This window comes from Numida meleagris, chromosome Z (assembly GCF_002078875.1).
Source record: "Numida meleagris isolate 19003 breed g44 Domestic line chromosome Z, NumMel1.0, whole genome shotgun sequence".
Lineage (NCBI taxonomy): Eukaryota > Metazoa > Chordata > Aves > Galliformes > Numididae > Numida > Numida meleagris.
The window spans coordinates 10741266-10769178 of NC_034438.1; the positions used below are offsets into that span (position 1 = coordinate 10741266).

General features: G+C 41.3%; 3 protein-coding genes across 5 annotated transcripts; 2 read left to right on the forward strand and 1 right to left on the reverse strand.

Annotated features, from left to right (window-relative positions):
- Positions 111-12544, reverse strand: RAD1 (RAD1 checkpoint DNA exonuclease). 2 transcript variants are annotated; one of them, XM_021379980.1, is made up of 5 exons: positions 12299-12544; positions 3888-3992; positions 1640-1898; positions 690-788; positions 111-381 (listed from the first exon to the last, which is right to left on the reverse strand). In XM_021379980.1, exons 1-5 carry the CDS (start codon positions 12504-12506, stop codon positions 198-200), a joined length of 855 nt encoding a protein of 284 aa, XP_021235655.1. In that variant the 5' UTR covers positions 12507-12544; the 3' UTR covers positions 111-197. The 2 variants fall into 2 exon arrangements, with proteins under 2 accessions (XP_021235655.1, XP_021235656.1); XM_021379981.1 differs by lacking the exon at positions 12299-12544 and adding an exon at positions 5529-5831 and having other exon boundaries at positions 3888-3996.
- On the forward strand, positions 5807-10439 carry BRIX1 (BRX1, biogenesis of ribosomes). The gene is made up of 10 exons (XM_021379977.1): positions 5807-6022; positions 6758-6869; positions 7632-7675; positions 7918-7988; positions 8373-8422; positions 8518-8591; positions 8692-8742; positions 8983-9084; positions 9592-9720; positions 10014-10439. Exons 1-10 carry the CDS (start codon positions 5870-5872, stop codon positions 10281-10283), a joined length of 1056 nt encoding a protein of 351 aa, XP_021235652.1. The 5' UTR covers positions 5807-5869; the 3' UTR covers positions 10284-10439.
- DNAJC21 (DnaJ heat shock protein family (Hsp40) member C21) lies at positions 12468-27761 on the forward strand. 2 transcript variants are annotated; one of them, XM_021379975.1, is made up of 12 exons: positions 12468-12601; positions 12884-12977; positions 15157-15277; positions 16535-16657; positions 20557-20861; positions 22090-22244; positions 22594-22681; positions 22944-23102; positions 23701-23737; positions 25362-25552; positions 25938-26013; positions 26707-27761. In XM_021379975.1, the coding sequence occupies exons 1-12, from the start codon at positions 12505-12507 to the stop codon at positions 26869-26871; spliced, it is 1611 nt and encodes a 536-aa protein (XP_021235650.1). In that variant the 5' UTR covers positions 12468-12504; the 3' UTR covers positions 26872-27761. The 2 variants fall into 2 exon arrangements, with proteins under 2 accessions (XP_021235650.1, XP_021235651.1); XM_021379976.1 differs by having other exon boundaries at positions 25941-26013.

The window sequence follows — 27913 nt, forward strand, 5'->3', positions numbered from 1 at the left end:
AGCTGAAGTTTCTATGTCAAGGGTGAGAAATGGTGGCAGGAGAATATATAAAAGAAGACCTTATTTTTAATCCCACAGCTGTAAAAAATAAATAAAAATAGTACCAAGTCTCTCTCTCTTTACAGATATCATTCAGTTTTATAAACATACAACACTTCATATATTCATAAATATAATACAGACACCAGAATATGCAGCTACAATTCTGCTTCAGTAATTTCCTCATTGGGGCAACAATAGTATTCTACAAAACAGATCTGTCCATCTTCATTCCTGATCATATACTGCAGTGAAAGAAATCCTCGGTTATCTGTTCGAATTGAGACTTTACAAGATAAAGCCAGTGCCTTTGTAGATGGTTTAAGCAAAGAAATCTTGTACCTGTAGGGGAGAAAAATGTCATTTGAAAAAAGCATGTAGGGAGTAGGTGCTATGCCCAACTAAACTCATTAGAATGACAACAAAAAATTAGCATCACGTTATGTTCATCTTTTCATGGTACCTTTGTCTGATAGATCCTGCTATCACTTAGCTTTTGATCACAGACAGAGAATTTTACTAGATGGAAAGTTTTTTTTTAATCATCTGCTAGTGAAATAGATGCCACAGTAACACAGGATCAGCTTTTTTCACTTTCCATCAAGAATGAATGGGCTGCTACAGAGTGCACTCATCGTGGACTTACTAACCTGTTTGTCTGGGTTTGGTTACAGTGGAATGCTTCGATCAAATCTGAATCCTTGGGATAGTCCAGATGTGCACTTCCTGCATTTCCAAAAGTGGATAACCTGCAAGGCAAAAGACACCATCCCATAACAACTGATAGCAGCTAGAAAAATCATAGAATTATTTGGGATCTAGTTCCAACCCCCCTGCTATAGGCAGGGACACCTCCCTCTGGACCAGGCTGCTCAAAGCCCCATCTGGCCCGGCCTTGAATGCCTCCAGGGAGGGGGCATCCACAGCCTTGCTGGGCAACCTGTTCCAGTGTCTCACCAGCCTCACAGTAGAGAATTTCTTCCTAATATGTAGTCTAAGTCTACCCTCTTCCAGTTTAAAGGAAGTTCACCTCATCCCGTTGCTACACACCCTTATAAAAAGTCCCTCCCCAACCTTCCTGTACACCCCCTTCAGGTACTGGAAGGGGCATGTCCTTCTTGTGCGGGGAGCCTCAGAACTGGATGCAGTACTCCAGGTGGGATCTCACAAATGCAGAGTAGAGGGGCAGAATCCCTCTACAGAGAGACAAGTTGGACTTCTGGGCTGCAAGTGCACATTGCTGGCTCATGCTGAGTCTTTTATCAGCTGACACCCCCAAATTCTAATCCCTCTCCTAAGAACTTCTCCTAAAAATCTGTCAGAAGCAGTCAGCTTGCATACCTCTACAGCCATTTCACAAAACGCTATTGTTTGTTCCTCTTTATTTAACTAAAAATGCTGAACTGTGACCATTAGAATCATATTTACTGGGTTGTCAATGTATTCCTTACTACGTAAATGAGATTATATACTGTGATTTGCTATATTCAGTACATTTAAGAGCTCCTTCCTCTTCACCCTGTAAACTTCCAGTCCTTACCCAAGGAAGAGAAAAAAGGATGAGCAGGAACATTTGAGTTGAAAGCATAGTTTCCACTACCTGAAATATGGCTTATCTGGAGACATGGTAATCTGCAGAACTTCACTGGTCATATCAAGCTCAGAAAATGCTTCTCGTAGCCCTTCTGACTGCAGGATAATTTTATTGATGACATTGGTACTGCAGAAATTAAAGTCTAACAAGTTCTCAGGTTCTTGAGTGTTAATTCTGCACACTGTCACTACTCCTCCTTCTTCTAAGAACAGCATCAAGGGATAGCCATAACCACGATAACACATCCGAAGAGCTGTTGATGATCCTGAAAAGGAGAATGAAATACACGTTGTTCAGAGAATGTCCACTAGGGAATCTGATTGCTTCAGGAAATTCAGGTTGTCCCGCCATACGGCACAGCCAAACTAAAGTTAACATAGCTTAGCTTGCACTATGGTCGTGTCCTCCTTTTGTTAAACACCTGAATGTTTAGCCTCCCAAAATCACACTGCAGTTCACCACAATTGGTTTAGGTCTTTAGGTAAGAGTCTCAACAGGAACAGCAGAGGAATCTGGAGTTCAACACACAGCTCCAGTGATAAAGCAGCATGAGGAAGCCCACATCCTTTCACTCTCCTCCACATGAGTATACAGTGCATCCTGTAGGACCCACAAAGCTAAGCTAACCTGCAGATACCTTTGCTTGTGAAAATGAATGCTCCTTATGTTAGGAGAAGAAACAAACTTCCAGGAAATAAAATCTCCCTGTTTTTTTTTTTTTTTTTTTTTTTTTTTTTAAGCAACGTAATTCAATATTTGTGTACATAACTGTGAAGGCAATTTCCCACATTTCATTGTGGCCTTCCAGTACTTGAAGAGAGCTTAAAACTGGGATGCAGATAGTGACAGAACAAGGGGGAGCGCTTTTAAAATAACAGAGGGGAGATTTAAGTTAGATGTAAGGAAGAAATTCTTTATTTGGAGGGCAGTGAGGCCCTGGCACTGCTGCCCAGAGAGCTGTGGTGCCAAGTCCCTGCAGGCAAACAAGGCCAGGCTGGATGGGGCTGTGGGCAGCCTGAGCTGGTAGGTGGCAACCTTCTCATGGCAGGACGTTTAAACTCCATGATTTTATAGGTCCTTGCCAACCCACGCCATTTTGTGATTCTGTTATCTGACATTTGGATTTTGTAATTTGCACATTTGATCAACAAGTTCAGAAGTGCTCCATTCACCCAAGAAGTATGCACTGGGGCTAAGATGGTTTACTTGCAGTACCTGAAGTGCTACCCAATTCAGCCAGACTTCTTGTGAGACATTAGGAAATTAATATGCCTCAGCACCTTATCTGCACACTGGAGACTGTAGGAAAACACTTGGACACAGGGTCATCCCGACAGTCGGCAAAGGGAAAAGACAAACCCCCGCCCGCCCGCGTGGGAAGCAGCAACTCAGTGTGAGTTCAAACAGCTCCACTTTATTAGGGCAGGAGCCCTCTCTTATATAGTACACTTGTTTACAAGACAGGTGCCCCACACATATCAAACAAGATAGGTGTTCCACAAACATCAAAGTGTCTCACAAGAAAGTGTCTCAAAACTATATCATTTCCCAGGCTATTTTAGAGCACAGCACCTGCTGTTAATTAATGCACTACAAGCAGTAAATTCCACACATACACAGCTTACTTCTTATCTAAGGTCATACCGTAAATCTTTGAGAAAAGTCAGCTACGCGCTACCAGGCATGCAATGTTTCCCAACAGGAGATAAATATTCACAAACCATGATGCAGGGGTATCAGGAAGAGGGGAATGAACGGAGGGTGCCACACAGCAGCTACTACACTGGGAGCAAGAGCATAGCAAACTGATGCTCCTACCTGGAACTCCTGCAGGCTTCTTCAAGCCCAGTAAACATGCACCAGAACATTTCCTAACTCACAAACACCCCTGTTAATGCTTTTTAAGCTTCTGGATATTCCGGGGTTGCATAAGCCATAGAAATATTAGAAAACAGAGCACATTTGCTACTGAGTTGAGACACAATTTTTAATTTTCAGAAATTCCAAGCTATGTCTGTACTCTCTCTCAATGTGACTATTTCTACTACAGTTCACAGCAATGGGACACTTGATCAGCAAGTTCTAAAGTGCAATGGAACTTGCTTAAGGGTGAGAGCTTCCACCCTCAGACGAGCTTGAGGTGAAGAAGTTGGAAGTTTTGCTAAGACTGGATAGCTCCCTATGGATAAGCACAGGTTTCACTGTGTGATTACAGGTTATACATACACATGGTCAAGGTAAGTATGCACTATACCTGGCAAAGAACTGGCACCAAAAATGGTCAAGCAGTCAAGAAGAACAGCCAAGTTGATTCGGAACATCACTGATTCTTCCTGAACATGAAATTCCTGAAAAATTTCTGCCTTTGGGAGAAAAGAAAGAGATGAAGACAGTGAAGCATTTGCAATTATTTTACAGCTTACTCTTGTTTTCTTAAATTCAATGCTTGTTTTCACTATAATAAATCGAGTCACAGTTTAAATAAATAGTGTATAATCAAGAACACATTAACATTTTTTTATTACAGATTAAAACAAACTACGAGCATTAAAGCCTACAGGTGCCTGCCTTCCATGTGCTTTAGCATAGCTTCCAGGAGGATCTGCTCCATGATCCTTCCTGGCAAAGAGATAAGACTGACAGGACAGACTGCTCTTTCAAAAGCTGCCCAAATCACTCCACTTCTTTCTTCCAATACTCTTTTCTGGTAACTACCACAAAGCACCTGATTCCCAGCAACATACTGAGCAGTAGGCATGGTGAATTCACCTAACAGCTCAACACACTCAGAGGAACCCACTCACGAATCTAGGAATAGCATGGCCAGAAGGAACCATTGGCTTAGCAGGTGCTAACGCTTTAAAGGATGGAAGCAAGCATGTATGAATAAACCAGTCACTGAGTTCAGCCTTTCAGTCCTGTGACATCTCGAGCCTCTGCAGATAACAGCAACAAAGCTGCAGAAGAGTCTAGAAAACAAGACTTATGAAAAGTGGCTGAGGAAACTGAGGCTGGTTAGTCTGCAGAAAAGGAGACTGAAGGGAGATCTCTTCACCCTCTTTTAACTACCTGAAATGCGGTCATAGTGATGGAGGTGTTTGTCTCTTTTCTTGGGTACAAGTGATAAGATGCATGGAAACAATAACAAGCTGTGCCAGGAGAAGCTTAGACTGGATATGAGAAAGAATCTCTTCATGGAGAGGGTGGTCAAGGATTGGAACACGCTGCCCAGCGCAGTGGTGGAGGTGCTTAAGAAACATGTGGACATGGCATTAAGAGACCTGGGTTAATGGTGAGATTCAGGAGGTCAGGCTGATGGCTGGACTAAGCACAGAATCATGGAAGTTGGAAAAGACCTCTGAGATCATCTAGTCCAACCACCAACCCATCCCCACCATACTCCTTAAACCATGTCTCTCAGTGCTACATCTTCTCATTTCTTGAACAACTCCAGGGACAGTGACTTCATGCCCTGGGCAGTCTGTTCCAATACCTCACCAATCTTTCTGAGAATAAATTTTTCTTTATGTCCAATGCAAACCTCCCCTGGCACAGCGTGAAGCCATGATCTCTCATCCTATCAAGTTCTTTTCCAACATGAATGATTTTATGATCTGTTCTTGGCAGGGTTTGGCACCAGGTGATCTGTGAGATCCCATCCCCAGCCATTATATGACTCTACTAGTGGCCACATTCCGATCACTGCATCTTTCTCACATCAACTTCTGCAACTACTCCATGACTTTATTAAAGCTACTCCTTCCCCGCATGTAATCTTCTGTACACAATTCTTACCATATAATTTGAGCTTTCATAAAGTCCATAACGCTGCTGCCAGCCCCTTCTCACCGTTAACCACTGCCTCACTGGAAGCAGCTCAGCCTCTAGCCCCTACCTGGATAAAAGCGTTGGCCTGAATACATTTTGCATCCTCCACCGTCACTTGAAGGCCATTGGCTGTGGCGAAGCAAGTGGCATGATCCTGGAAGTGGACGGCCCTGAGGAGGCTGGACAAATTGCGGGCATTATCCAGGCTGGCCGTCAGGACATACTGCTCGCCACTGCTACGCGACTGCGTGGAGAAAGGCATGGTGGGCGCCGGCGGGGCCTGACTGGATCTGAGGAGGCCTACCGAGGCCTGGCGGGGCCTACAGGGGGCCGGAAGCGGCACGGGCACTTCCGGTGACGCGCGGAGCGGACGGAAGTGCGGGCGGCACACGGCGCGGTGCTCCTAAGATGGCGGCGGCCAAGAGGAAGCGTGAATTGGTGGCTGCTGCCCGGCCGAAGAAGCGAGCAAAGGGGGCTCCGACCGGGCCCGAGTCGACCGCTAAGCCTAGCTCGGAGGGAGCGGCCCCAGAGGAATACAGCATCCCGGCGCCGGTCTCTCAGGTAGCGGCGCGGCGTGCTGGGGCCGAGCTGGGCGGCGCTGGGACTAGGGGTGCCGGTGGGAGCCCAGCCGCTGCGCGGGGTTAGGAGGGCGTATTCCTGTCTTCTTATAATGTTACTGCAAGCACAAGCGATATCTGATGGTGCTACTCCTATGAAGCTATGCAAAAAGCCCTGTTCTGGGCCGTACGATTAAATTGTGTTACCACAATCTAGAAAACATTTTAGAAACGCCTACGATTGTGTTATATCCAGATGAACTGGTGGATATTGTGTTTGCTTCGTGTCGGAATTAATCTGAGGAGGCTTCAGAAATCGCGTCGTAGGTGCTTTTTGTTTTTCGTTTAAGCACGCTGCGGCGTGAGCCCGCCTCACATGCGCATCTGAAGGGGCCGAGTGTTCCTGTGCCTGGTCCATAGTTCGGGTCGGGCTTTTTTCAGAACATCTGTTGCGTGTGGATTTCTTAATGTTTTTATGTGCCTTTTGTAGTAGCGAAAGGCTTTCACATGGGAACCTCACGAAGCATCGTGGTGAGCAGTTATGTAGAAAGTTGTATCTTCGTGTTCTGTAGAAATGTTGGTGCCCTTGCAGAGCAAGAGGTTCTGTGCAGGTGATGGGATTGTTATGAATGCTCTTACTGTGCTTTTCTGTTACCACAGTTCAAGCGTCTGTTGTTGCTGTTTTATAAGAAACTTTAAGAAAATCAAATTTCCTGCTTAACGTTTTTGTCTTTTTTAGGGTAAATGGAAGAACAAGGAGCGGGTGCTTATTTTCTCTTCTCGTGGAATTAATTTCAGAACAAGGCACCTAATGCAAGACTTAAGAACACTGATGCCTCATTCTAAAGCGGGTATGCGTTATTCTTAGTGCATTTGCAGAGTAGTCTCAAAACAAGTACTTCTAAGGATCTGTTCTTTTTACAATGTGATACGTAACTGTTTTGATGAAACTTATCCTAAGCAAACAAGAAATACCTTTTGAGCCAACAAATACAGCAAACACTGTATCCTAATATTCTCTGGGAGATTACTCCTGTGGCTTTTGTCTTGTAAGTATGCTTTTGTTACTGTATTTATTTATTAATTATCTTATTGCATTATAAATATAGTATCCTGCTCTATAAAGTTATCAGGGATTTTTAGTAGAAACCTTTTATTATTTTTATTTCACCAGCATGAATTAGATGTGAAACTCAGGTTCAGGGTTAATATGGTTAAGTTATGTAGATCTACAGTCACCGTATAAACAATCGTGTCTGTACTGACTGACTTTGTGAGTAAAGTGACATATAAAATATAGTCTGAATATCTGTTATGGTACGGAAGAGCATCCTAGGACACATTCTCAAATTCTAAAAATTTGTGATAACAAACTAGGCTTATTTACAATCAGATTGAACAAATGATTGAAGCCAGGAGTTGGACTTCATGACCCTCATGGATCCTTCCAATTTCATGATATTCTATGATTCTGTGACTGCATAACATGGCTAAAAAGCCTTTGATAGTTAATCTTCAATTTACATCCAGTAAAAACTTGTGCAAACGCCATTAAAAAACGTTGTGTTTTAAATTAATGTTCAGGCCTTCTCAATGTTGTTTTTGTTTTCCAGATACTAAAATGGACCGCAAAGACAAGTTGTTTGTAATTAATGAGGTAATTCTGGTTTTAATTTTTATCTTCTGTAGAAGTTCAGTGAGCAAGAGGCAACCAAGCTCAAAAGGTCTCTTACGGTCTCTTACTAGTTACAGAGTTGTGTAACTTCGTAAATGAAAATTGATACTGAAAAGGTGCTAATGCCAAAGGAGAGTTGTCTTTTGATTAAGAGACATTAGAAATTAATATGGAAGGTTTCTGAAAATGACTTTAAAATGGCTCATCTGATTTATCTTATGTAGGTATGTGAAATGAAAAACTGTAATAAGTGCATCTTCTTTGAAGCTAAAAAGAAACAAGATCTTTATATGTGGTAAGTAAATATTCTGTTTTGTTTGTTTTTTGCACTTCTATATATAACTGGCAATGCTTCTGTCTGAAGTTTGTTACTGTATTAGTGAGGCCGCTTGAAGTAGTGTTGCCTAGTTAAGTTCTAAAGAATACTGTACTTCTGTTGTAGGTAGTGCAAGTTCAAAACATGTAATTGGTTTCACAGACTTGTTTACAAAAATGTTATACAAAATTGTTCAGAAAGCAAGTATGCATAAGTGTCCTAAAGGAACTCAATACTGCTATAAAAGTGACTGAAATTACTTCCATACAGAAATAATTTGTTGGAGCGTACTGTAGATACCCAACACAACTTTATGGCTGCTCTTAAGATTTTTATTTTCTCTCTTCTGTCTCTGTTCTGCAGGCTTTCAAATACTCCACAGGGACCATCAGCTAAATTCTTAGTACAGAACAGTAAGTTGTTTGATATTATTGTGTTTAGTCTCTTACTTTCTTGTCTGTACAGCTTTATCTAAGTAATAAAATGTTCTTTTAAAAAAAATCACTAGTTCACACACTGGCAGAATTGAAGATGACAGGAAACTGCTTAAGAGGCTCACGGCCCCTTCTGTCCTTTGATCCAGTAAGTATAGTTCTCATATTTAATTTATTACATGTCCATTTTCTTTGCATTATTCATGCATTTAACCTTGTATCTAAATTTCAATTTTTTTCCATTGTAGACTTTTGACAAGGAGCCACAGTATGCCTTGCTCAAGGAATTGTTTATTCAGGTCAGTATGTAGCTTGGAAATTGTCTTAAGTTATTTTAATTTCTTTTTTTGTACCCCATCATACTAATTTTACACATGAGTGTTTGCAGAAAATACGTTAAGAATTAGAGTTGTGCTTAAAGTCACTGGGACTCTTGTTAAGTTTATTTTATGTAACCTGGAATTGGAGTCTTAGTAATCTAAATTAATGCCTGTCCTCTTACAACTACAGATATTGAGAAGTGCTGCTTTTTATTTCAGATATTTAGTACGCCACAGTATCACCCCAAAAGCCAACCTTTTGTAGATCACGTTTTCACATTTACCATCACAGACAAGAGGATATGGTTTCGAAATTACCAGGTTAGTGTTCTCTTTCAGCTCTTTCAGTGGTGCTCAATGGAGTAACTTTATATCAAATCCATTAATTATAATAAGATAAGAAAAATAATTATTTTCAGAAGATTCCTTTTCCCGTATCTCTGGAGAGAATTTGTTTTAGTTCTGTCAAGTTCTGCTCGCTCTCTGTTAGCTGTAGTTCTGCAATGGGTATCTTAGTAAGAGGAATTAGTAGCGAAAGCCTAAGCTTCACTTGACTTTAAACTTTACTTCGTGCTTTATCCCAGAGTATGCTGATGCTTACTTTCTAACAGACGAATTCACAAATGTGTAGTACTCTTTAAGTGCTTGCTTGAGCCTAACAAAACTCCTCTGTGTAAAGAATTGTGTTTGTACAAGTGCAGCTTATAAACTTCAGTGGCATTGTATCTTGGGTTTAAGTTGAGTTTTATATTGTAGTATAAAGTGCCTATGAGATCATGTACATTGATTCAATCCATTTGAAATAAAGAGAGTATTCTTTTACTGCAGATAATAGAAGAGGATGCATCCCTAGTGGAAATTGGGCCTCGTTTTGTCCTGAATCTCATAAAAATCTTCCAGGGTAGTTTTGGAGGACCAACTTTGTATGAAAATCCCTATTATCAGTCTCCAAATATGGTAAGCAGCCTTGTCTTTGTCTTCTCCTCAGCAGTTACTTTGAAGACTGCAAGCTATATGTGCAGGAGAACCATGTGTGCCTTCTCCTAAAGCTCTTTGTAGTGCCTTAACTGATCACTGTTTGATAACAGAGTAATTGTGCAAAAATGGAATGAATGCAAAATTCCTGTCAGTGGAATAGTAACATTACATGGTAGATTATCAAGCAGAGAAATCCAGCCTGTTATTATAGCACCCGATTTCTTACATCTTGCTTATTTGAAATGTTTTAATGTAAATCTTTATTTTTGTAGCATCGACGATTGATAAGATTGTCAATGGCTGCTAAGTTTAGAGAGAAACATCAAGTGAAAGAAGTACAAAAGATTAAGAAAAAGGAGAGTAAAATGCTTATTGAAGAAGATCCCACTGAAGTGGTCTTTGAAACTCCAGCTGAAGAAAAGCCAGTGGAAATACAGCTTGTGAAACCAGAGTCAAAGGCAATTGTAAAAGATAAAAGGAAACCACGCAAAATTCAGAGGAAGAAGCAAAAAAAGCTTTTCAGAACTGAAGCAAAAGCCTAGAAGTTAGAGGTGAAGATTCCAAAGTCATCTTTTAGTCTTCTATAGCTATATTACATATATGTATTTCTTAGCTATATTGATTGAATATTGTGAATACTTGTTTTTTACAGGTAAAACTAACTGGATTTCTGTATTAAGTAAACAAATACCAATTTATTTATTGAGTTTGTGCTTTTTTAAAATGTCTTTGAGGATTCTTGGTTTTAAAAAACTTGAAAATGGGAGATAGGAAGTAATTCCAAATATTCCTGCTTTTGATAATTGGCCTTACACTCAAGTACCTCTAGGAAACAACTTGCTGTAACACACACAAGAAAAAAAATTACCTAGTTTGTCACAGGTGTTCAAGTCAGCTATGCTAGTCCTTGACAGCAGCAGGTTATTCTTCGAGAAGTTAACTTTACAGGAATTACCTTGTTGAGAATGGTGAGTAATTTTCCCCTCAGTCTCTAGATAAATGTAAAGAGTAATGGCTTCTTAATTGCTCTTTTTTTTTTTAATTAATAGTAGAAAACTTGCCACTTTGCCTGTGGTAGCTCCTGTATCTAATCAGCTACTTAGGACCTGAAATATACCTACTGGGGTGAAGCTGTAACATAGCATTGTATTCTTTTATACCAGGTACTTTGAGGGGCACAAAAAACATGTGCCTACATTAGCCTGAAACAGAACTGCCTGTAACTCTTATATTATGGGAGCTATGATTTTAGGCACTGGTTGTGCTTAACAGGATTCTGCACTTTTATACAATTGCAGTTGTCATTACCTTTATCTGCTTTCCTATCCTGTGACCTGTGGTGTTTGTTTTTTTTTTTTTTAAGAACTATTGTACCACTTCACAATCTTCTCCAGCTTGTGTGTGTTGGAAGGGTTTTGCCTGTGCTCTGTTCTTATTTCGTTCCTCTGTGTGGTGATGTAGCGATAAGCAGGACTAACGCAATGGAAACAGCGTTATAAAAGGTGGAAGGAAAATACAGCGCTCACCCGGATCGGAAGATTTGGGGCTCGCAGGAAAAGGCTCCCACCAAGGAAGGATCTCCAGGCAGAGATCCTTCCTCAGGGGCAGTCAGCCCTTAAATGAGGCCTAAGAGGGGTGGAGCCAGGCTCCACCCCTTCTGTTTGCACAGGTGAATTGCCTTCACCTGTGCTCCCAGGGCTGACTGGGTCTTTCCTCCAGGTGCTCAATCAGTGGTTCAGGCCATGACTCAGCAGTTCCCATACAGGTGATGTTTGGGTTTTTTTTGGTATTTTTTTCTTTCCAGCCTCTGATACAAGAGGAAGATTGTCTGTTAAGTGTTAGATTTTATCCTCCACAGCAGGGCAAGGGTGATTCAGCATTGCCTCTAAAACTTTTGAATGAAAGACCAGTGATACAGGCTCCAGTTCAGCTGACACAATACATCTAACCTAAAGAGTCTTGGGCCAAACCCAAGGTCTTTGAAGAGCACAAATGTGTCATCATCCATCTCGTCTCAAAAATAACCCACACTGACAACTTGAATGGTGTTGGATGTAAAAAAGTATGGGAACTAACTCTGCAGCAGGAGTGAGTCTGCTGCTGAAAGGGGGGCTGGGACATAAAATGCAGGCTTCACGGGATCACACCATATCCCGAGGTGGAAGGATCACTGTGCCCAACCCTGGCTCCACACAGCACCACCCAATGTCTGAGAGCAGTGTCCCAGTGCTCCCTGAGCTCCCTCAGTTCGGGGCCGTACCCGCTGCCCTGGGCAGCCTGTTCCATGCCCACCACCCTCTGGGCAGAGCCTTTCCCTAACCCCCGGCCCTCCCCTGTCACAGCTCCATGCCGTTCCCTCGGGCCCTGTCGCTGTCACAGAGAGCAGAGCTCAGCGCTGCCCTCCTCTCCCTGTGAGGAGCTGCAGCCGCCGTGAGGCCTCCCCTCAGCCTGCTTTGCGCTGGGCCCAGCACACCCAGGGCCCCCAGCCACTCCACACACACCTTGCCCCCCAGAACCTCGTCACCTTCAGAACACCTCTTTGGACTCTCTAACTGACCTGTATCCTGAATATCGCGGCACCCAAGGCAGGGCAAAGCGACCTCTCCGCCCAGCGCGAGGCCCCAGCCGCTCGCAGCTCCGCCCCCGCTCCCGTCGCTCCTCCTGGCTCGGTCTCCGTATGGCCGCGCCGTCGGCTCCTCCTGTTCCCGCCCGTTGCCCCGCTCTCGCTGCCGGCCGGCTCTCCCCGCGCGCGGCCTCGCCGCCATGAGGTGCCACTACGAGGTGCTGGGAGTGCGGCGCGACGCGGCCGAGGAGGAGCTGAAGCGGGCCTACCGGCGGCTGGCGCTACGCTGGCACCCGGGTACGGCGCTCCGCGGGCCCGGCCTGCTGCAGGCCTGAAGGGGACGGAGGACCGGGCTCGGGAGAGGGCGACGGGGCGGTGCGGGTTGGGGGAAGCTCCTGGGTGGGCCGGGGCTCGTGTGAAGCCCTGCGGGCGCCTCCAGCCTGGGAGTGGGCCGGGGGCGGTTCCTGTGCCGTGTGGCAGCGGCGCCTGCGGCTCGGTGCTGCCGTTCCTTTCCTGTTTGCGAGAGGGGTGCTGCTGTTGTGCTTTGCGTTGTTGACAATGTATTCATTTAATTCGCAGATAAAAACCTTGAGAATGCTGAGGAAGCTGCAGAACAGTTCAAGTTAATCCAGGCAGCGTATGATGTGCTCAGTGACCCTCAGGAGAGAGCCTGGTGAGTAAATCCACCTGGTAGTGGTCTTGAAAATACTTCTGTGTGCCTGCACTGCTTCTTGTATTCCATTTGTTTTCTGGCGTTGCTTTGCTTCTTCCCCTTCCCTCGCTCTTACAGCAAGGACTATGAGTTCTCCACTCCCTGGCTTGGCTGGAGGTGAGGACAGGCCTCTGGCCTGTGGGTCGGCCCTAGCGGTGCTTTGCCCTGCAGTAAGGCAGGCTCCTTTCATGGAATGGTTTGAGTGGGAAGGCACCCTTAAAGGTCACGTAGTCCTGCTCCCCTGCATTGAACAGGGCCATCTACAGCTAAATCTGTGTGCCCAGAGCCTGGTCCCGCCTGATCTTGAATGTCTCCAGGGATGGGGTGTCTCGCTGCTTTCTGCAGGGTGGTGTGGGATGACTGCTGAGGAGCTGCTGGTGCTGGCATCACTTTCTGCCTCCCAGCTGGGAGGCCCTGGCATCCACCTGCTCATGTGGTGAGCTTCCCCTGCCTGTGTTCCTGTAATGGTCCAAATTTGAAATATGCACAAACATCTCTTCATAAGAGATTGTGAGTTTAAATGTTCAGCATAACATGTTTTTCAAGTGGGCTGAAGCATCCACCAGCTTATGAAGGCAAGAGCACCTCCACTAAGTTTGTCCTCCTTTAAAGGAAAGTAGCTTTTCACTTTTAATATGCTAATTTGTGCTTGTTTTTTTTTTTTTGTTTTGTTTTTTTACCATTTGTGTAAGTATTGGATCATTTGGATAATGTCCTACTTGTTTCTGAAAGCTCATTGTAGCAGCTTGCTCAAATGTGTTTGCTGGGAAATTGCTACTATAGATATTGCAGATTAAGTAATAGTAAATTGAAGGTCTGGGGGTAGTGTTTACTGACTCAGGCTTTTTTCTGTCTGAAGATTTTTGTATGAGACACAAATTACAGAAAGTGAGGTGCGATGGGGCTTTACTCAGCAGCAGCACCATGCAGCCCTTTGATCACTCTCCCCGGTGGGATGGGGGAGGGAATTGGAAAAACAAAGGTAAAACCTATGGGTCAAAGTAAAGACAGCTAAATAACATAGAAAAGGAAGGAAAAAAAAGAAAGATGACAATGATAAAAGAATATACAGAACAAGAGATGCTTAACACAATTGCCAACCACTAGCTGACTAATGCCCAGCCAGTCCCCAAGTAAGGGGGACCAAAGCACCCCCCAGGTACCCTGGACCAAAACCCCACCCTGTTTTGTTGTTCAGCATGATCCAGTGTGGTATAGGACATTCCTTTGGCCGTTTGGGTCAGCTGCTCTGCTTCTTTTGTGCCTATGTTCTTTGTGAACCCCCAGCCCCTCACTAACAGGGTGGTGTGAGGATCTGAAATACCCTTGGTTCTGTACAGCGCTGCTCAGCAACAGCTAAATCATTGCTGTGTTATCAACATTGATTTTCTCCCAAAGCCAAAACACAGCATCATACCAGATACTGTGAAGAAAATCAACTCTGTCCCAGCTGAAACCCTGGAAGTTATACTTTGAGTAGAACAGTTCAGTTGGAAGAGGCCTCCACAGATCACCAGGTCCAAGTGCCTGACCACCAGGCTAACATGTTAAAACATGTTATTGAGGGCATTACCCAAATGCCTCCTGAACTCTAAACAGGCATGGGGCATCAACTGTCTCACTAGGAAGCCTGTTCCAGAGCTTGATCACCCTCACAGGAGTGAAGCTTCTCCTGACATCCTGTCTGACCCTCCTCTGCTGCAGCCTTGTATGTGATGGCAGTGTGATATTCCCAGTTTATTTCTGGGAAATTGAAGTCTCCCAGAAGGATGAGGTTTACTGATCCAGAGATTTCTAATTGCCTGTAGAACAATTCATCCATACCATCATCCTGGATGTTATGACATAATAGTAGGCACCCACAACTACATCTGCTTTGCTGTCGGCTCCCTTAATCCTCACCCAGAGGCTCTCTATCATGTTATCCCTAACAGCAATGACCATACAGGGTAGTCTGTCCCTTACATACAGCCCAACACCTCCAGCTCCTCTGCTCTGCCTGTTGCTCCTGAACAGCCAATAACCTTCCTTCCCAGCACTACAAATGTGGAGTGAAGCATTACACATGCTTTTACATGTTACTTGTGTCCTACTGGTAGTGGAGAATATTCTGTTTCTTTACATTATTGGTTTTTGCCAGGTACGATAACCACAGGGAAGCTCTGCTGAGAGGAGTGGATGGAGACTATCAAGATGATAGTTTGGATCTGTTGCACTACTTCACTGTTAGCTGTTATTCTGGATATGGAGATGATGAAAAGGTAATGAACTAATTCATCTTTTAATGAATCAATTTAAATTTAATGAAAAATTAAAAAAAAAAAGTTTAACCTGGCAGGTAGCTGAGCAGCACATTGTTTGCTCACTCCTCCCTTCCCAGTGGGATTGGGGGAGAGAATTAAAAAAAAAACAACAAAAGTAGAACTTGTGGGTTGAGATAAAACTATTTACTAAAAAAGGAAAAGGAAAATAGTTATGACCGTGTAGATACATATAGAGAGAGAGCTCTGTACAACACTGTTTAGCAGCAACTGTAAACGTCGATATATTATCAGCACTGTTCTCCTAGAACCAGACAGCATCATACCAGACACTCTGAAGAAAACAATTCCGTCCCATCTGAAACTATGACAAACATCAGCATTTGCTTAGCATTGGAAAGCTGTGCGTGGAATTGTTGAGCGCAGGTGGTAGTAACAATTTGTGCACAAATCTGATACAAAACCTATGCTGGATGCTTAGACAAGCTTTAATTCCTGTTTATTGTCGGATAATTACTTACTTGTGATTCTTTACTGAACTGTACAACTTCAAAATATGTCTGTATTATTTATGTACGTTAAATAGTGAAGCATTCCAGTGCTTTGCAATAGCAAGTATTTGGAAATGCCTTTCACAAGCTGGAGTGCTTTAAGCTGAGGAAAAATGATAGTGGTGGTTGAGGGAAGTGTGCTTCAAAAAATTTAATTCCCTGTTGTATTTTAAGATATTCATGATTTAAAAAGCTCCAGGTGATTAGGAGGACTTCTGCCAGAGAAAATCCCTATATCTGTCTTTGTATTACTGTGGTGGGAGTAAGTTAGCAACATCTTAATTTAAAAAGTAGAGATATTTATGTCATAGTAGATTTTATATTTGGAACTTCCTCAAAGCTTAGTAATGTGTAACCAGACTCTAATCAACATTGCCTGCATGCTGTAGTGTTGGTTTTTTTGTTTTGTTTTGTTTTTTTTTGCTTAGATTTGAATATAGGCTGTTTGATGTACGGGAGAGACAGACTACATAAAGGAGATGGAAATGTAAGGAATGGAAAAGAACCATAACTTTGTTAAGAAGGATTTCGCAAAATGAGTGCTTACAAGACCTTTCCCTTCGTTTTGAATTGCTCTTGCAGAATTGTAATTTTTTTCTGAATTGTTGTATTCTCTGAAATACACTACTTACTGTAACTGAGCATTTGTACGCTTATTATTGAACAATGTAGAACAAATAATAATTTACTTCTTTTAAAATTCCAGGGATTCTTTACAGTCTATCGACATGTTTTTGAGCAAATTGCAAAAGAAGAGATGGAATACATGACTCATGAAGATATTGAAGAATTCCCTACATTTGGGTATTCCCAAAGTGACTATGACACGGTAAGAGCAAGTAAAACTTAGCTAAAAGTAACACAGCTGTCATTACTTTGTCTCACACTGAAATCAAAGAAAAGGTTCTTGGTGATCTCTGAGGCAAATACAAAACCACATTTCTACTGTCTTTTCTAGTGGAGTAGTCCATTACTATAAAGGAAGTGCTTATATTGTGATTCATAACATTTAGATGAATCAGAATCGTTGTTTCCTGTTGGACTGCATTAGCAGTCAGACTTTTATTGGTAAGTTGTCAAGCAAACATTTTGCAGGGCTAACCATCCATTAAGCCAATGAAACTTAAGTGCAATGTGCCTGATGCAAGGCCTGAAAAAAAACAAACAGAACACCAAACATTCTATTTACATCTGGATGAGAATAGTTTACCAGTGTTTTAATGCAACATAGGTGACAGCAAAGGATATTGGGAATGATTTTTTTTAAAATAACACATGTAGTATTGTGCTTCATTTAGGGAAACAAAGACCCATTTATTGCATAAATGTCTACTGAAAAAGAGAGACATTATAGTTGACCTGCCATGTGAGCTCCTGGTATCCTGTCATCAACAATTATTCTGTAGCAAGATTTTATTTTCAGGATATTGCATGTCTGCTTTTGGGATGTGAGAAAAGACAAATGCTTAGAGGACACATGAATTCTGCCCATCTGGTTTACCAGTTACTTTTTATAATAGCTATTTTCCTGGCGATTAACTGCGCAGTAGCAATACTCACAAGTATTCCTCCTAGTTTGCTTCTTCTCCCTTCACTTTTAGTAGTAGTATACTGTGTAACTAATTATTTATGAAATTTAAATTGATATATACCTCACAAATGAGAAATTTTGATGGTACAAAAACTTGGCTGGAGTTAGAAACAACTAGGTAGTTTGGCACTAAAAATGCCCAAATGGGTATTTTAATGTCAAGTAAAATTACAAGATGGCTTAACAAATTGGTATCTTTCCCAGGGAGCATATATATAACGTGTCTAAAATTGCCAAGATCCATCTGTTGATAGATAGAGCTTGGAACATCTTTTGGGAGCTTCCCGTGTCAAGACTGTAGAACAGATATGGCTATAAACCATAAACTACTTTTAATGCTGACAGTTAGTAGCTGCAAAATCAGCTGTAATTCTAGCACCATTATCATTAGACATCTGCCTTGTTTATGCTGTTACGGAAGCAGAATGTTCATCTTTTTTTCCAATGGGATTAAATGATTCTTGGAATTATATCATGGAAAGTAGATTCATTTAACAAGGAGAGTCATTATCCCTCTTATCTTATATTGAAAGATATGGTCAGAAGATACCAGCATTGTAGTACACCCACTTCTCTGTTTAGTAGAAGTATTGTGGGAGAAGGGATAACAGATTTAAAAGGGAATTACAGAAGCTAGACCAGGGCTTCAGAGTCTGTGACGTGAATGTTCTCTGATTCAGCCTTCTGAGTTAACTTGCAAGAGGTCTGGGAGGTGACTTCAATCAGTGCCAGGCAGACAGGGAGTATATTCTTAAGTCCATGACTTAACAAGACTTCACGAGAATAGTTGTAGAACAATTACGTGTAGAAAAAAAAGCAGTCAGCTGTGAGTATGCATAGTAAGCAACAACCCTAGTGCCCAACAAGAGCTGCTTTACAGTGTTCAGGAGACTGACAAGACAGGGGCTCATATTTCAGGTGGCCACTGATGAGGAGAAAAATCTCATAGCTCATAAAGTTGATGAGGGGATGGATGATTCCTGTCATTAGCTGGTGGCCATGCATCCTATGTACACAAGTTCTCTCATTTTGAACCATAAATCTGAACTAATGGTCTATCATCCCTTACATTGTGGACATATACAGGTAGGTTCTAGTGACAGCATAGAAAAACTGCATAGCTACTTGTCTGCCAGAGGCCACAGCCTTGAACCTTAACGTGTAGACAGGCCATTAGAAATTACTGCTGAGGTTGTACCACTGACATAAGGATAAGCAATACTAAAGGAAAGTTGTTCAGCTGTTATGTTCAAGTCCAGAACTTGTTCTGTGAAGTATTCAGAAATACAAAAACAGTAGTGTGTGCAGGTATGTAAAGGGATGTGTGCAGGGTGTAGTAAAAAGAAAGTGTAATGGGACAAGTAAATTAAAAAAAAAAAAATTTAGGCATATTTTCTTTCCCAGGTGTGCAAAATGCAGAAGGTTAGGAGTTATTTGGAGAGGAACACAGAACAAAATGAAATGATACAAGCCTGAGTGGCTGGCACACCAGAAGTCTGTGCTGCCATTCAGCAGGACCTGAACAGACTAGGGAGTTGGATAAGAGGAACCTGGTGAGATTTAACAAGAGTAAGTCTAGAGTCTTGCACCTGGGGAGGAATGACTGTGTGCACCAGTACAGGTTAGGGGCTGACCTGCTGGAGAGGAGCTCAGTGGAGAAGGACCTGGGTGTCCTGGAGGTAACAGGTTGGCCATGAACCAGCAGTGTGCTCTTGTGGCCAAGAAGGCCAGTGGCGTCCTGGGGTGCATTAGAAAGAGTACGGACAGAAGGTCAAGGAAGGTGATCCTCCCACTTTACTCTGTCCTGGTGAGGCCACATCTTGGGTACTGTGGCCAGTTCTGGGCTCCCCAGTACAAGAAAGACAGAACTGCTGGAGAGAGACCAGCAGAGAACCACAAAGATGATAAAGGGCCTGGAGCACCTCCCTTCTGAGGAAAGGCTGAGGGACCTGGGAGTGTTCAGCCTGGAGAAAAGTAAGCTGGGAGGGGATCTTACTAACACTTAGAAATATCTGAAAGGTGGATGTCAAGAGGATGGAGCCAGGCTGTTTTTCGAGGTGCCTAGCAACAGGACAGGGGGCACTGGGCACAAACTGCAACACAGGAAGTTCCATCCGAAAATGAGAAAAAAAATGTCAAGTTTGAGAGTGACAGAGCACTGCAACAGGCTGTGCAGAGAGATTCTCTGGAGATATTAAAGACCCACATGGATGCTTTGCAGTGCAACCTACTCTAGGGAACCTGCATTAGCAGGGGGTTGGTCTAGATTATCTGCAATAGTCCCTTTCAACCCCTGTGATTCTGTGAAAACAGTCATTATGTCACTTTATTAATCTAGTGTTTACTCATGAGTAGTAAATAAAGAGAGTAAGGAAAGATGATTTACTGCTTCTTCTAATGTGAAAGCTAGAGGGCATCATTTTTACCTGCAGTTATATAATACAACAAAGCAAGAGTAAGTGCATCTTCACACAACTGCTCATTAAACTGTGCAAGTCACAGCTTGGTGATATTGTAAATGATAACATTTTGCATGCATTTGAAAAAAAAAAAAGCATTCATGAAGGAGAAATTGATTGGGTCTGTTAAATGTTTTCTCACTTTCTCTGGAAGCAGATAGAATATGATAGGAAGAAATTCTGTCATGTATTTGCCATTTGTTCGTTTTGTTTTTGTGTACTGGTTGTTGGCTGCTGTTGGAAATGTATGGATGACGTTTGATGTAATTTGGTCTGGTGGCTGTTACACAGTATGTGCTTATGTCTGCTTATTTACACAGTGTCTGATTCTGGTTGTGCTTTACAGTTTGAAAGGAGAAGTACAGCAAAGTTAAGTAACTGGGCACTACCATTAGCATGATCCAATCCTAAATGGGGATTTTTTTATTTTTTTTTTTAGAAATTGGAGTTTGGAATAGCTTAAATATAAGGCTTTTGATGTGAGATGGTTTGAAATTTTAAAGATGGTATTACAGATTTCTGTAAACCTCCTGGTGATTTACTTATACTCTGGGTAAAAATCTTTGCCTGTAGAGAAGACACACAAGTCATAAGTAATTGTTGAGTTTTTGCTGCTCTCCCTAATAAAGTGACTCATTCTATTTTTACTGTTTTTTTTTTTTTTTGTTGTTTTAACAGGTAGTCCATCCTTTCTATGCCTATTGGCAGAGTTTCTGTACTCAGAAAAACTTTGCTTGGAAAGAAGAATATGACACACGACAAGCATCAAACCGCTGGGAGAAACGAGCTATGGAAAAAGAGAACAAGAAAACTAGAGATAAAGCAAAAAAAGAGAGGAATGAATTAGTCCGTCAGCTAGTAGCCTTTATTCGTAAAAGAGACAGAAGAGTACAAGCTCACAGAAAACTTGTAGAAGAACAGAATGCAGAAAAACTTAGGAAAGCCGAGGAAATTCGGAGGCAGCAAAAACTCAAGCAAGCCAAGTATGCAAATATGGAAATAAATGTTTATCTTAAACCTGGAGAAACTATCAATGTCTACAATGTAGTCTTAGATTATAACAGTAGCTGTACTTTCTCTTTTAAAAATTGTTGGCCATTTTCTATATTAGTTTTGGTTACCGGTCAAACCTTTTTATTTGTACTGACATCAAAAAAACGATCAAAGATAATCAGGGAATACCTGTGCACTGCAGGCTGCTAGCTGTAGTAGCAACAAATCCAGTGTGCTTTCCCTTACCAGAGGAGGGAAGATGTAAGGAAAAAAGAATGTATGTTGGGGAGTGAAGCAAAACAGGACTATGACTTCCTGGCCTTTTATCAGCTTCATCTGCCTTGGAACTGTATTTGCTGAAGAGAATGTATGAAAAACAAATGTAGTATTGCTTTTCCTTTTAATTTTGTAGAGAGAACCCTTCTATTGGACTAAATGCACTTTTTTGTGCTTTTGTTTTTTGTGAAATAGAAAGAAGAGAATGGGAATCTGCCAGTCTGAACACAATTTGTTCTTCAAACTAGAAGAAGTTTTCGTCTGAAAATAGGATTGTTTTGAAATTGCACTCTTGTAGCATGTTCATTTAAAATCATAATATAATAATTCACAAAGATGTGAAATACATATATTATACATAATGCTTTTTTTTCCTGAGAGAAGAATGAAGCTGAGGCATGTGTTTATTGACAAATGGATTAATAATTCTGTACTCGGGACCCAGCTGTAAAAAACTGAGCTATCATGTGTTGCACTGACTGGCAGCTTCCATCACACTTGTTATTTGGCAGACTAAATGGGTACACTTCTGTAGCACAAAGTAAAGCAGTAATTTGCTAGTGGTTTTTGCAGTGCTGCACTGTTCCTTGGTTTGGATCTTACAGCAGGTAAAAGCAGCTGTACTACTATTAGGATTGAGCTGACTTTCCCTGTTGTGAGCTTGACATTTACCATGCTGCAGTACATTTCCTGCATGAAATGCAAGCAGGATCCACTTACGTTAATACCTCCTTAAGAGTAGTGTCAGCATGTCTACTGGCATCACAGATTACCTGCTTAGATTTCCAGGCTCTCTAAACAGTCCTTTGCTCCATCATAACATATTCAGGAATCTCCACCTGAAATAGCAGAGATGATCAACCTATCATTTAAATAATGCTCTTCCTGTAATTCCTATATTGTAAATACCATGTAGAAGTTACTGTATTATTCTACTTACAGGCTTGCTGAGCAGTATAAAGAGCAGAGCTGGATAACTATGTCAGACCTGGAGAAAGAACTGAAAGAGATGGAGGCACAGTATGAAAAGGAATTTGGAGATGGATCAGATGCTGAAGTTGAATTGGAAGAACAGGAGAAAAAAGAAGGCATTGAAGGTATGGGGTGTGGGAGTGTGACCTGTAGTGAGTTGTTGCAGTGTGAGTGTTGGCTCACTGCGCTTGAAACCCCAGATGCATGTGGTGCATGTCCCGTGTCTCCAATGCAGGTGTGCTGGGTTAGAGGCTGGGTGCCTAACGTTTTCCATTGAACGTGAGAAGATGTAAAGCCATAGCTGTTAATTTACACTAATGTATGATTTGGTGAGATTACCTTGATCTCTATGCATATGAGTAACACTGAAGGAGCTGAATGTCAATGTTGTGACTGTTTGCTGGGACTTTTCATTGCAACTTGCGTAAAAATTGCTCTTCTGACTATCTCTTCAATCCCCATTGATTTCTTCAGAGAAACTGAGTGATGTGGCTGAAGAAGCTGAATATAATGATGATCTCTACTGCCCTGCTTGTGACAAATTGTTAAAAACTGAGAAAGCGTAAGTGTGTGTGCATATAGTTGGGAACTTTTGGGCAGTGGTAAGGGAAGGTGTTGCTTTTTTAAAGCAGCCTTTTAAAAAGCATTCTAAGAAGTTTTTGGCTTCGCATAATAGTCCGTGTCTTCCTTCCAGCAGACATATTAACAGGGCAAAATTTTCCATTCTTACTAGTGATGGATAATGGACCTATTGTTAATTTATATGTAAATGTAACAGTATTTACTCAGAGCTACCTGCAGTAACTATTTGATGATCTTCACAGCATGAAGAATCATGAAAAATCAAAGAAGCATCGAGAGATGGTAGCACTGTTACGACAGCAACTGGAAGAAGAGGAAGAGAATTTTCCTGCATCTTCAGATGATGTGAATGGAATACATACCAAAGAGGAGGAAGAAATGGGAGAGATGCCCAAACAGAAGTACTTAAAATTGTTTAACTATTTTAAATTTTATTATGATTATTGGCCCATTACATCACTGAGCTCAGAGGGAGCTTCTGACTGGATTAGTTGTTGTATCGGAACTCATAGTATTGTGCCGATTTAAAATATTTCTTTCTATTAGAATTCAAAAAAATGCAAACATTAATTTGACTGGATTCAAATGTAGGATATTTTTGCAAACAGGGAAGGTTGGTGCAGTGCCAGTGTTCATCAGTTTGGTTATGATACTCTTTGTCAGTTGGATGCTGGCAGAGATGGAAAATGAGCATGCTTGAAAATGAGTGGAACTGAATAAGTTATGTTGTACAACTTCCATTCTTTGAATGGACCAAGCATGATAGCAGCTGCCTTCTTAGTATCTTTAAGTTCAGTCTGAGCAGAATAAATGTTTTATTGTATGCAATGAATAGGTTATGTTGCTTTCATTTCAGATGTGAATGATTTTCTAGTTGTGGCTGCTATCTCCCTCATATCATGTTATGATGCTAAGAAAAACATAATTTGATACCTTTCTAGAAATTGTTCTTGTGTTTTCTTTTTTAAAAAAGTCTATTTTACATTCTTATCTTTACAGACTCTCCAAGAAGCAGAAGAAGAAACAGAAAACGATGGTAGGCGGTCAGACATAATGAAATTCAGAGAACTTTACAACCTGATTTTGTTTCATGTATTATCATAATACATCTCACAGATCTGACTATAGTAGCTTCACTACAAACAGAATAAATGTGGTGCTGGTTCCAAAAAGCTTATGGGCTGAAATGTAAGGAAAGGAGATTGGAACAGACAGAGAATGCAAGGGATTGATCAGCAAAACCAGCAATGGCCCCCGTGCATTAGTGTCTTAACTGTTCGGTGATAGTCTTCTGCTTTGATTGATGGACCAGAGAAAATGCACTGTTTGTAAAGTAACTTTATTAGCATCCTGCTGAAACTAAGCAACACCATCCACTCCACCTCTCACTTGCATTGCAGGCACCAGTAATGCCAATCTCACATGTTCCAGGATCCCGTCTGTGCATGATACAACAGATCTGTGCTGACTGGAGCAGACTGGCATTCAAGAACTGCACATTCTCTATCAGCCTTGAGTGTCAGAAGCGTCACAGAGGGCAGACTCTTCTCTCTGCCTTTCTCATGCACAGTCCTTCCCTAGTCTTCTTTCTTTCCTATTCACAATCATTGTTGTGTCCCACTGAGCTATGTACACTAGATCCTGCTTCTTGCTTGTTTCCCAGCATGGCCTTGTGGTTCTTCCCCAGCCTAAGCCTTCTAGTGTTGTGTTCCCCTTCTCTGCCCTCCCCCACACCATCATCACTTACGAAGAAACTGAATTTTTCTTGCTTCTCTTTGCTTGGTTTTGCATTGTCCAAGTTAGCATTGGTTTGGCCTTCTTGTTTCCATTCAGGCCATCATCTTGTCCAACTCTGGCTTCCTCAGTTTGAAATTATTTTTCATCTACCCTATAAAGGTTTTTGTAGGCACCTTGTCTCCCATCCTTCATTTCTGTGACAAGGTCTTGCGTGGCCCAAAATGTGGGCCGCACACCCACATAACTGAACTGGAATTTTTTTATGCAGAGATCCTAGAAACATAACTTCTAACTGCTGTCAATCTTTACGAGGTGTTGAGAATCATTAGGATCTTTGTTCTCTTTTCTTGGAGATAAAACTACCTGAGAAAACTTGACTAGAGGCGATACAGTTGTATTAACACAGTGTTATGTTTATCCTACTTTTGGAACTTGAGCTGTTTTGCTTCAGACATGCTCAGATGTTGACCTGTTGCCAAACTTCATGTATTGACTTTTGATTCTGTTCTACTACATGGAAAAGGTTGCCAGTGTTTCAAAAGGTAGGGAGGGAAAATACAGTGTGTTCTGCTTCAGTCAGTTGAGTTATTTTGGCTTAAGTGTCCTAATACAGATGTCTGGCACAGCAAACTTTAGTCTAAACATTTGTCAGTTAAAAACAAAGCCATTATCATATAATGTAAAATGGGAGCCTTGTGTTTGAGCCCTATGTAATGAAAAACCACCACCACAGCTGGTCTCATCTTTCAAAAGCGGGGAACTAAGATTTTGCTTGTTGGAATCCCACTGAAAATACAGGGTAAAATTCAGAGGCTTTATAGGTTTTCATGTTCTCCCCACACTCATGTTTTGAGGTAAATGAGCATAAGCATAATCACTAATGAGTGTAAAGTAACTTACTTGTATTTCTTCTATTTGGACAGAATTATCAGGACTCTTTTGATAAAAGTGCTGATGAGGAAACAATTGAGCAAAAGGAGTTTCCCTGTGTGGACAAGGACAGTGGCCCAACAGAGCAGTCTGTAAATGATGACCAAAGATGTCCTGTGTCAGAGGAAGCAAGTGCTACAGAAGATACTAGCCAAGTGAATGAAGCACAGAGTGAAGTGAAAAGGTGTGCTGACCATGCCATTCTTTGTCATGTTTGATAGTGTCACACAAGTAGATCTCACTGTTGTGAATTTAGGGCTACTCCACTAAATCAGAGTTGAATAAATACAGTACTGAACAGAGAGTGTTAGAATTTATTTTGGAAATGCCATTAGAGTGCATATCAATGCCACATCATTTGCAAGTAGCTGATTCATCTTTTAGCAGAATCTTGAGATTGACAGTTGGCTACATAAGTGACATGGCTTTCTTTTTTGCTGGAACCACTTATGTTGTGTGAAGGAAGAACAGGGGAAAGTAACAGTGACATTGCTTTGAAAACTATTAGATTCTTAACCTTTAATTTGAATATTCTTGTGCACTGATCTTGGTTTCTCTTTGTCTATCAGCAGCACTAAGCCTAAAGGTAAAAAAGCCAAGGATGCAAAAAAGTCTGCTAAGGCATCTTCAGAACACCAGACAATGGTATGTTAAATTACTTACACTATTCAAAAAAACAGGGTCATGTTATTACAAAGTAGTTTGTTTTACCTCCAGTTCCCCAATTCTGGTTTGCAGCTTACTTCTTAATAGTACATAATTTCTCTTCCTGTGATTTTATTAGTGTATAGGAGATTGGAACATCAGCTCTTGTCTGTGCAGAGAAGTGTCGGACTAAATATCAGGTCTAGGAGAGTGGCTAGAACTCAGTATTCAAAGCAGTTCAATCCAAAAAAATGTAAACACCTGTTCTAACCTGGCGGGTGGGAGGCAGTACCATTTGCATCTTTCCCAATATTGGTACTTCCCAGAAGAGCAAACTCTTGTAATGGCTACAGCTAAGACATAAATTCAGCAAACCTCAGAACTGAAAATATTACGTGTATAGGCTTGTTTATTGACGTGAGATCAAAAGTGATCTTTAATTATATTTGCAAAGCTTCTGTTGTATTCTTGGCTTTACTTAGCTCTCCTTAAAGTTTCAAGAAGTTATGCTTTTAATATTCGATTTTAATTGCCAATCAGTAGTAGGATGTTCATTATAGAAACAAACAACTTAATCACACTACATTCTTTCAAGAGAAGCTAGATATAGACAATTGGTGCATTCTATTTATTATGCAATGTACTTATTGAACATCTTCTACAAATGTGAACAGTTTTTTTTCCCCCTTTTAGAATGAAGTTCCCATTCACTGTGTAACCTGCAACTGTACATTTCCATCCCGAAATAAACTGTTTGAACATCTAAAAGCAACAGGACATGCAAAAGCAACACAAGCACCATCTGTAAATGGAGCTGTTCACACCAGAAGCAAAAAAGAGAAACGTAAAAACAGATAGAACTTTGTTACATTGACAGTCTTTAGAATCATACAGGAAAACTCTCCAAAACATTGAAAAGTGTGCACTGGCTATATTCTGAGGTAAACTGAGAAGGCAGCTCCAGGTTTTGGTGGAAGAAACAAAAAGGAAAAAAAAATGAAGATGTGGAAGATGTAACAAGAAGAATTTTATCCTGTGAAGCAGCTTTTGCTTTTGTTTGTTTTTACCATTTTTACTGACTAAACTTGACCTAACTTTCTGACAGCTTTCATGGTGAAGGGGCAATACTGATTCAGAGTTGCCTAGCATTCCTGTCGAAACTTGTATGGATGGAGTAACTATGCAGAGGGAATAAATTATTTTACCACGTCACGGTTGTTTTCTTTACAGAGACAGAAAGCTGATTTGATGTTAAGATTGGACTCTGCTGTTTTGAGCATCTATCAAAAATGAAATATGAACAGCACAAGTGGAAAAGTAACCATCAGTGGCCCCTTCAAATTAACCAGCAGACAAAAGAGGATAGATGTCAAAGTTGGTTAATTACAGTTTTAACAGTCCCTATTAGTTTTGTTCATGATCCTGTGTGTTAAGGTGTTTGTGCTGGGGAGAGACATCTTGTGGAAGAGCCTTGCTGGAATAAGTGTGGGAGGGCATAAACAACAGCTGAGGTGTCAGTGTTAATGTATGGGAGTTGACTTGCATGCAGGGATTCTGTCCCTTGGTACATGCGCACTAGATACTGCCAGTTGAGGGGAGAGTGGCAGGGGGTATGGGCTGCTGTCCACGTGTGTTCTGTTTTCCTAATGAAAAACAAAATGGGAATTAGTATTACGTTTCTGTTTAAATGCACAATCTAATTCATTTTGAATAGTACAAAAAAAAAAAAAGATGAACACCTGATTTTGGAGTGTAAGTGTACAAAAGAGTTTTACAAAACAAACAGTCAGTGCAGTTAGAGAATCTGGTGTTCATGGAGGAGTTGGGGATATGGTATGTTTAGTATACCCCTAGAGTTTTCTCTGTTTCTCTCATTGCATTTCCTAAATGTAATGATCTT